At 41.6% G+C, this 10,694-nt stretch overlaps 1 protein-coding gene across 1 annotated transcript in view; it reads left to right on the plus strand.

Annotated features, from left to right (window-relative positions):
- Window positions 1-5,181, plus strand: part of LRRC74B (leucine rich repeat containing 74B) — a 36,242-nt gene extending 31,061 nt beyond the window's left edge. The window contains exons 12-13 of the mRNA XM_018573870.1: window positions 2,484-2,569; window positions 5,073-5,181. Coding sequence (XP_018429372.1) covers window positions 2,484-2,569; window positions 5,073-5,100 — 114 coding nt within the window. The 3' untranslated portion in view covers window positions 5,101-5,181. The remainder of the gene's footprint in view (window positions 1-2,483; window positions 2,570-5,072) is intronic.
- The last annotated feature ends 5,513 nt before the right edge of the window (window positions 5,182-10,694 follow it).

Genomic DNA, 10,694 nt, shown 5'->3' on the forward strand with positions numbered 1-10,694 from the left:
GAAATGGTTTCGGCTGAGCCGCAAGCCACGAATGCACTGCTGTCTTCACTTCAATAGAGGTGAATCTTCGTCCTCGTAGGGTTGCTTTCTGATTTGCAAATGATTTGCCACATAATCCACTGTCACTCGTCTATTCGACAGAATCATTTCACATGTATGTTTAACCCCTTCGTGACAGGAGACTACACTGTATGTCCCGTCACAAAGTGCCTATATGACTGGCCAACCCCACAGAGCTCTGGTGAGACACCAAAGAGCCCTGGTGAGACACCAAAGAGCCCTGGTTAAACTTGTAGGGCCTCACCAGCACCAGGGCTATGTGGGGTCTGACCAACCTGGTAAGACACCACAGAGCCCTGGTTAAACCAAGCCTCTGTAGGGTCTCACCAGGGCTCCATGGGGTCTCACCAGCACCATGGCTCCGAGCCACGTACACTGTATGTGACTAGTTATTTGCCGCTCTGTAATGCCAGTAACCTCTGTATTGAGACATTCATTAATGAAATAGTTACGATTTTGTAAAAGCTTCATTAATGAAAGAATGAAGCCTTTACATACAAATACGGGAGCGCTAAATAGCGGTCTGGTATTTGATGGCTGAAGTGTTTTGAAGTGTTTTGACAGCTCCATAGACTGGCCCCATGTTTATGAAGCTGTGTGATACATTTCAGGCACAGGAATGTTACAATGTATCTCTGTGCCTGAAATGTATCACTTCTGATCGTCTGGGCAGGATCAAAGACCTTTAAGTGAGATCTGATTCTCACATGCTGTCAGGATCAGTCTCTAAGGCTGGGTTCACACCTAGGCGGATTGAATATGCGCGTTTATCGCGCGGTTCGCGTTGCACGTTTTTACCGCGATTCGCGGTAAAAAAACACGCGACAAACAGGCGTTTCCGGGGGCTACTTGGCTGTAGCCCAATGGAAACGCCAGACCAAAACGCCCCAAAGAAGTACATGTACTTCTTTGGGCGTAGAGCGGTTTCCCGCGCATTCGTACTCGCGGAAAAACGCCCAGATGGGAACCATGCACATTGAAAATAATGGCATTTTCCTGTGAGCGTTTTTCCGTGAGTACGAACGCGCGGAAAAACGCCCAGGTGGGAACCGGGTCTAAGGTTATTATTAGCTGTTCCCAAGTTTGGAGCAGCCTGATAATAACCAAAAATTAAAAAAGTTAATTTATCAAGCAGTCATAGTGACTGCTTGATAGAAACTGACAAAAAAAAATATTTTTTTTTTTACACAAAAATAAAGTGTAAAAAAAATTAGGAAAATAAAAATGATATATAAATATATTTTTTTATACTATAATTATTGTGACTTGTGAAAAAAGTGTTTTCTTTAAGTTTTTTCCTAATTTTTTATTCGAACTAAGTGAGGCGTTAGCTACACATGTTTGATATAATTATATAGCCCTATCTGTTCTCCAAAAAACAATATATAATATGTGTGGGTACATTTAGTAAGAAAGTATATTACTGCAAGAATCACACAGCAAGAATGCCAACAGTGTATCAGTCATTTCCGAACAGAAACTGAAAACTAGCTCAGTCATGAAGGGTTTAAAGGAGAACTATGAGGTGAGTGAAAATCACTCATCCTCATAGTTCGAGCCGACCTGTGACAATGAAACGTTGGCTCAATAGATCAGGAAGTGAGCAAACAAATACCGTCGCTCGCTCACTTCTCGATCATCTTCCTGCAGGGACTGTCAGTCATCGCTCCCCGCAAGGATTCCCCCTTCCCCAATCATCCAGCGCTGACTGGAGGAACGGACGGGGGAGGGGGCGGGGTACAGCAGGCTCTGCCTCTAGATAGGCAGAGCACGTTGTCATTCACGCAGCTGGGTGGATCTCAACAGCATTGTCTGATCTGTCCCAGCTGCGGTGGTCTCAGTATACCGCGAGCTGTAGCTTGCGATATACTGAGCTTTGGGTCACAGGAAGACATTAGCATATGTCCTCCGGTGATGTTTAAGAGAACTATGGGGGAAAACACTTACCCCATAGTTCTCTTTTAATGTTGCCATCAGCCGTGGACGTGGACAGGCGTCCGGCTCCTTCTTGATGGCTAACACTTGTGTGACCTTCCTTGAACTTCTCTATCCATTCATACACACTTCTTCACGACAAAACACTTTCTCCATACTGCGCACAAAGTCTTCCATAAATAACGGCACCAGGCACACCCTCAGGCCACAAAAAAATAAATCACTGCACGCTGCTCTTCTTTCATGTAAATCACAAGTGGGGCATCCATTTTTTCTCGCACCGCAGTTGCAAATGAACTAATGTAACATGTTCACACCTGCACAGCAGTGACTCGGCAGACAGACAGTGCGGCTAACAGAAGTTTTAATATAACCGGAGTGCAGATCATTTTTGACTTTCATATATTAGCATATAAATAGCATATTGTTACTATATTTATGTGTTTTGTATGTGTAGCTTTTGATTTTTTTGTTTCATTGGAATGCAGACTTCTGGTATTATAATGCCAAATGAAGAAATACAACAACTAATAGGCTTTCTGGACAAGGACAAAACAGGCACTGTTGATTTCAGGTAATTCATAAATGTTATATCACCGGTGAAAAATCACAAGCAGTCATTTTCCATATGGACTAAACAGAGGCCAAATAAAAAGAAAAGTGGTTATAGCCGAGTAGGATGTTGGCTTGAACTGTGGCTTGTTATTACTTGCACCACATAAGGTCCAGCAGCTCCAGGGAGCAATTAAATCACCTCTTGATGTCTCAATTCCACTTTTATATTTAAAAAAAACAACTTTCTCCTATTGTAAACCTGGCACTAAGCCAGACAATTCAAACTGAGCGTTAGACAGAAAACACTAGCTTACCTTAACACGTACCTTCTCCCTAAAATGATGCTTTATTCCTCTGCAATCCTCACACCCTCTACTACTTAAAAAGGAAATTTTTTTATTTTGTTTATTATTTCTTTTTATTCCGGCTCTGCCCAAGCATACCACAAACCCCAACTATTACCATCCTCTCATAGGCAAGAATGTCATGCCTTGCTCCCACAGCCTCCTAGGATTTCCCTGACATATTTCCGAGAAGGCTGCAGGGGTCTGGGCACAGAGCAGCTGATGGACAGAGCTGGCGAGAGCTAGTTATCGGAACCAAGAAGAAGCAGCCAGCTCCGATGACTAAGGAGCAGCAAGATGGTGGCACGGGACCCACTGTGTTACCTGAACTGTAGATCGTAGCGGGACAGTGCTTGATTTGCTGGGCAGGTGTTTAGGGGATTTGAGGACGATGCCACCCAAAGGGATTCATAAAAATGAGGGGAGATCAAAGTTCTTCTTTAAAGAAGAACTATGGCCTAACTCTTTTTGCCCATAGTTCTCCTCAGGGTCACAGGAGGACATATACTAATGTCCCCCGGTGACCCAAAACTCAGTATATGGCAGGCTATTGCCCGCTTTATGCTGAGAGCACAGAGCCGCACTGCAGCCAGGACGGATCCCGACATTACTGTCGAGATCCACCCCACTGGCTGATTGCCAATGGGCTCTGCCTCTCTAGAAGCAGAGCAAGCTGTGCCCGCCTCCTCCCTCATCTGTTCCTCCAGTCAGCGCTGGAGGATCGGAGAGGGGAGGGGGGAATCCCTGTAGGGAGTGGTCACTGACAGTCAACGCTCTCTGCAGGGTGAGGATCAGGAAGCCAGCGATCAGCGGTATCCGACTTCCTGATCAATAGAGCCGGCTGTGACAGATTGCGTGTCACAGGTCGGCTTGAATTATGGGGATGTGTTTTTCACTCACCCCATAATTCTCCTCTAAGGCCCTGTTTAAACATATGCACGCATTACAACACATCAAAAAGCATTTTACATAGTATCTCATTATTTTGAATGGGCCTGGTTCACATATGAGTTGTGTTGTGGCGCATTATGGAAGATAATTCAGGTACCTTTTTTATTTTTGCATTTCTTTGTAAATCGAATTGCCCATAAAAATCAATAGGAGTTCATGATACATGCATTTTAATGCTCTGCAAATGCATGGATACTGAGACCCACCCCTAGTAACAGGTTATGTGCTCCTGGCCTAGCTACATTGGGAAGCTGGCAGGTTCTTACACCTCACTGAGCTTATGATTCAAGAAAAAGCATGATAAAAATGTGGCCGGAGCTGGTTGTCTAAACTGGGAAGAGGCAGCCAGCTCCCAATGACTAAGGAACAGCAATATGGTGGCATGGCACCCAGACCCTGTTACCTGAACAGTGGATTGCCGTGGGACAGTGCTGGATTTGCTGGGCAGGTGATTTGAGGATGGAGCCACCCAAAAGGGATTAAATAAAAATGGGGGGAGCTCCTATTTAAAAGGAAAACTATGGCCAGAAAAAGCATGATAAAAATGTGTATAAATACTTTAAAAATGCATGCATGAAAATGGAAGTGCATAGGTTTGAAGCCAGCCCCAGTGAAAACATTGTCAAAATGGTCACTAGATCAAGAGAGATAAATAGCTGGAGATATATGCACCTAACAACCTATACTGTAGACGTTCAATATAGCCCATTCCACCTCCTAAGCCTCATCTGTCATAAAAGGATAGACAACTGCCAGGACCAGTAGGGAGCTGGTCGGTGGTGGATGTTGGGAGGGAGTCTTCTTAAGGACAGCCTCAAAATGTTGTGGTAGTGGGACTGTGATGTGAAGGAGAGAATGTAGACTTAGGTGAAGGGGGCTCCTGATGTAAAGGGGAAACTCTGATGTGAAAGGGGAGCAGTCTGATATGAAAGAGGGGCTTCTGATGTGAAAGGTGTCTCTGATATAAAGGCAGGGGCAAATCTTGATTTGAAGGGGGCACTTCCATGTGAAGGGGGAAACCCATTTTTTGTGTGGGGTCCCCCTTAAAATCTATGACATTTTAGACTGGGGTGCTTGAGATTTTGCATACTTTTAAAGGGTGCCACGACTAAAAAAAAAAGGCTGGTCTAACACAATATAATAATTTCAAGTAATATACATTAACTATAACATTATAACATACACTGTAACTCAATTAATTCTCTTTTTGTTTCTTTTTGTTTGCAGTGCTTTTCAGAAAGCCCTGTCTTCTTGATCTGGAAATACAGGGGCAGTTCTTCCACTAAATATTCTTACTGACAACAGTCTCCTCTCGTTGCAATTTGTATTTTTTTAATGTATTATATTGTCACTGTGGATTTTACTACCTAATTTGCTTATGTAGCTGCAGTAAAACAGGTCACTGAATACAGGACACTGAATAATACATAGACCTAATGGTAATTATTTTGTTGGAAAATAGTTTCTTCCAGTCTTCTCTATAAAAAAAATGTAAATGAATGTGCGCAATTCAGAACTGGTACATATTTTAAAACAATGACACATCACATTTATAAAGGAATTTGCAGCATTCTGACTATAAATAAGAAAAGCATGACAAGCTGTAGGCCTGGAAAATAATACCACCATGACTAAGAAAGCATCCAAGCTATCTACATCAAACTCTGCTTTTAATGACCAGCAAGTCACAGTTGCTGACTATAAAGAATGCTTGCCAGGTCTTTGGAAAGTGTCGTCTATTGAGAAGAATATAGCTGGTGATTAGCTGTCTTTAACACTAGATGAAGGATTCATCTCTGGGCATAACGCACCATATGTTATAAAATATAAACCACATACAAACAAGCACAAACTGGCAATCCTTATATGTAAGCAAATGTAAGCAGTCACTCTGCCCAAAACAGATAGATTGATATTGCTGCTGGCTAAGTTTACCTTTCTGACTAAGTTTCATGTTGTATCCATACTTACACAAAGTCAGATCTGCCAGGCTGCTGCTCAGATCAAGAGCCTGGTAAGGAAATTTGGGGAGGACCCCATGCTTTTTTTTTTCTTCCTACGAGACCCAAAGGGTCTGGTATAAATTTGGGGTTGGGTTATCCCACGTTGTTTTGTTTTATTATTATATTTTTTTCACATTTAACAACACATCAGTTCATTCCCAATGACATTCGGACAAAATTCAGATGCATCAGAATGTTCGTTCATCAAAAATTCGGATATATTCGAATTTGTTTGTTTTTTTTTATTAGGAAATTCGGATGCATCTATGCAAGTCTAAGTAAAACCATACATTACTTTTAGGGAACCAGTGAAGTTTGAAAGAGGTAAAAGAAGCTTCAATTCCCTGGTGCCTACCTAAAAATTAAATCTAACACGGTTATTCACATAATTGTAAAGAGTTGGGAGAAGGCAGGAGAAGTGAACAATCAAAGACAACATACGTAGCTGAACTGGAAAAATTCCACAATTCAGATCACTTTCCAGTTCAGCGATGTTGCCCTAGATTATTCACTTCTCCTGACTTCTCCAAACTCTTCACATCTTCACCCACCCTGTATATTTTGGATGGAGCTGACCTTTAAAGGTAACCTGTGATTAAAACAAATGGCTGCTATTGTAACTTGTCCTTCTGAAATAATTTCTTGCCTGACTGACAAACTGAACCTTTGGCTTTAATTCATTGAGTCACTGGCCTGGAACAAGTATATACCCTGTTTCCCCGAAAATAAGACCTACCCTGATAATAAGACCTAGTACTATTTTTGGGAATTGCTAAAATATAAGAGCCACCCCGAAAATAAGACCTAGTTATGACCATTCCCAGGGCCGGTGGTGGCATAAGGGGAAACTTGGAAGAGAGGCAGGAGAGAATCAGCGGTGCCAACGATGCCAGCGCTAGAGGAAGTGAGGAGGCAGCTGAGGGAGCAGAGCCACATAAGCCAATGTTTCCTCTATAGCGCCGACTGTCACAGGCGTAGTGATACCAAATGCACTCCGCCTGTGAGGAATCCATAGCTTCACTCATTCTGGCCAGCGATTGGTTACCAAATTGCTCTTGGAAAGGTACGGCACCCCTGATTGCCCTGATCACCATATTCTTGACTTTGCCATTTTGGATTATTTAATTTGGATTTGCATTAATTTTGGATTGTACATTAAAAAAAAAATAAGACCTACCCCGAAAATAAGACCTAGTGTGTTTTTTTGAGGCCAAAAAAATACAAGACAGTGTCTTACTTTCGGGGAAACACGGTAGTAGGAATGTTTAGATGCCAAGTACCATACTTGGTACAAGTACAGATACTTTTCCTGCTCCAAGACCAACTAGGGAAAAATTCAGAAGTTAGGAGGCAGCTGTCATTTGTAAGGAGCACATGGAGCTCCTGGGATTTGTACATCCTGGTTTAATGTATGATTTTGTTTTTATAAATATAGACAAGTAATGCACCAATACCAGTTTTCCAAGTACAAGTACTGATACTTGTCCAAGTCCTCACAGATACAAGTACTGATACATTTGTTTATTGTCATGTGACAGTTTTTCTAAAACAATACAGACTAATGATTTCAGGACAGTGGTGTAGAGCCAGAGCCAGGTCCCAGCTGCAACCTCTGCAACCCTGATAGTTCTCATGAAAATGCCAAGTATCGGCACTGGTATCTGGACATCCCTAGTATATAGATAAGGCCCTCTAACATTTTTTAACTTTTCTGATCTGCATTCTTCTTTTCTGGATTAGTGACTTACTATTACTATTACTACTATTATTACTTAGGCTAATGGGTCGGTAAATGAGCCAGGCAACTAGCATTTTCAGAAGGACAGCAGTGGCAGCCCTCATATTCTGTCATAACTAGTTTTCTGTAAGGAAGAACTAAAAATTAACCCTTGCATTGCAAGAGTTAACTTTTAAAAAATCTGGAGTTCTTCTTAAAACAAACATGTGGCAGTGAAAAATGTCAAACATATGAAGACAAAGCTTGACATTCTCAGCACCTTTACTACTTGTATGATGAGGTAGCACGGTGTGCCTAGAGCTTTCATCTGCACTCTGCTTTCTGGTAGTGGGGAAGAGCAACACCCTTCCTCTGCTTCCCATAGACCAATGCAGTTCATTGACACATGGGAGATGTGCTTATGGCTTTGCAATTAGGGACTCTGAGAAGGTCACTTTTTTCATAGCTGCTTTGGAAGGGCTACAGTCAAGCTGGGTTTGCTTGACTGTGCCAGGGTGGCCAGCTTTATGTATGGAATAGTGACCAGGCAGCTCAGTTGGTGATAGCTGTGCATTTAACCACTGTGTATGCACTACTAAGTCAGTAATCTTTCTATAGAGCGCGTGTGCAGAGAGCACAACAAGCACAAGTGGTTTATAATACCAATGAAACGGTCAAAGTATTAGGTCATTCATACTAAAGCTATACAACATAAAGGAAGACAGGCATTGGCACAGACATGTATTGATACACTATTGATGGTCTATACAGGGGTCATTATGCCTTTGTTGTTCCTGTATTCTGATATTGATTCCAAGATGAATCCGAGGATCAGGCTTTCACAGAGCTTATTGAATGTCTGGAAGCACATTTGTCATTGTAAACAGCACAGATCAATGGGACATGTCTTTCATACTAAAATATACACATCAGTGATTGCTAAAAGCAGTGCTTGGTGAAACTTGTTCAGCATCTATGCAAGAGAGGGGAAGCCTGGAATATAAAACACTAGCCCATAAGACAGGCAATGTAAATATAAAACAGTTACTCACTTAAGAGCTTCCTTCAAGAATAGAAGAGTAGTTTTGACTGTACGATAATGGTGCAATCACATTGAATATTTATATTCATATCTTAATTAATTGTTATAAAAAAATGAAATATCTTTATATTAACTGAGGCCTTTTTTTCATTTTTTGCACCCATGCTATATTCCACATTTTAGACCTGAAAATTACTTAAAACCCCCAAACATTATATATTTTCTTAAAGCCACGACCATATAGAATAACATGGTGGCAGTTGCAAATTTTTATGTTGCACGATATTAGCGCAACTCCTTATCAAACCCCCAAATTTAGTGAAAAATGTACTTAAATGCCCCAAAACACAATAAAATACCAATTTTTAAAATAAAATATAAAAGATGATGTTAAAACGAGTAAATAGATACCCAACATGCCCAGGTTAAAAATTGTGTGCATCCGTGAAACAGCTACAAAATTCAGTACCCCAAAAAGTCCATAGACGACTCTTTAAAAGCAGCCACAGGTCATCAGTTTAGAGATACCCAAAAATACTGGCCCTAAAATTTTTGCTCACTCGGGCGTGCGCGGCGATACCCAACATGTGTAGCACGTTCGTTGTTTTCATACGTAGGCGCACCCAATGCGTGTTTACCCGCGCACCCGATGCGCATGCTCGCGGGGAGAGCACTTTAAAAAAAAAATTTAAATTATTTTTACATTTATTTTAAAAACATTTTTTTTTAAACTTTACTTTAATTGATATCACATAGGGGGGCTTGTGATTGTAGTTGGTGGTGACCGGTCCTCTTTAAAGGTGACGCTGGGGGTCCAAAAGACCCCCAGTGTCACCTTTACACTCTAAATAAGCTATTGAAGTGCAGATTGCACTTCAATAGCTTATAGCTGGGCTGCAGGAGCCCAGAACTGCCAGCCCAGGGAACGGAAGTGATGCAATCTGCATCGCTCCTGGTCCCATAGAACGTGGAGGGGATCGACGAACGGAGGTTCGTCCACCTCCTCCCCAGCTTCCCGCCGACACCAAACAAGCCAGTCCCGGGCCCGTAGGAGCCGTTGCAGCGAACTGGTGACAGCTGAGTCGCCAGAATCGCTTCTACTGTAAAGCCAACAGTCGACTTTACAAGTTTAAACAGAGTCCCGGTGGCAAAAGCCACCAGGAGTCTGTTTAAACAGCCCCGATGCCAGCGACGTACACTGTACGTCGTTGGTCTTGAAGACGTTAAAAGTTCTGATCACCATAGCTGGAAACTTTTCATATACTCTTAAAGCCTAATTCCAATTTTTTTTATTCTCCCCAGCACCTATTTGAAACGTCAGAGTCCTTCCTTTTCTTTCACTGTGGCGATGGGCAGTCCTTAACTACTGGACAGAACAGATCTCATGTAATGACATATGAGTGCCCCCCTCTGTCCAACAGTACTGTGATCCCAGACTGGCGTGATGACAGACCCCCACGAGGTGTGTCCGTGATGGCCTTGGGATCACAGTAAGTGGGTTGGACGAAGCTGGGCATCATTCATAATAGAAGAGGACCGGTTCTGAGTCCCAAGTCTGTAGGGTACAGCACTGGAAAGGTGTATATTGCAGCAGGAGCTGCTTTGACATGTCAGGCTACATATTTTTTAAATTTAGAGCAAAAGAAGGAATTGGGCTTTATGACTTAAAAGGAAATGATTTGAAATTCTGATATTTATGGTTTTCTGGCTTTTTTTAAAAACTGGGTTGATATAACAAAAATGGAGGTTGTTAGTACAATGTCTACCTGACTGTATAGTTATTTCTGTGACTTTACTTGGGTTTAAATGATTGCTAATTTCTGGTACCCAGGATCAGCATACCTGGGAACTCTTAGCAACTCTTCAGGGTTTATTTTGGTCTGTTTACATTATTAATATTTGTAATTCTCTGTTTTACATGTATATATGTTAAAGAAAAGAATATCAGTTCTGATGACATCTCCCCAAAAATAAAAATATTTGTGTGTATGTATGTATGTATGTATGTATGTATGTATGTATGTATGTATGTATGTATGTATGTATATATATCTATATATATCTATATATATATATATATCTATATA

This window comes from Nanorana parkeri, unplaced genomic scaffold (assembly GCF_000935625.1).
Source record: "Nanorana parkeri isolate BGI_ZX_2015 unplaced genomic scaffold, ASM93562v1 scaffold2586, whole genome shotgun sequence".
NCBI classification, from domain to species: Eukaryota; Metazoa; Chordata; class Amphibia; order Anura; family Dicroglossidae; genus Nanorana; species Nanorana parkeri.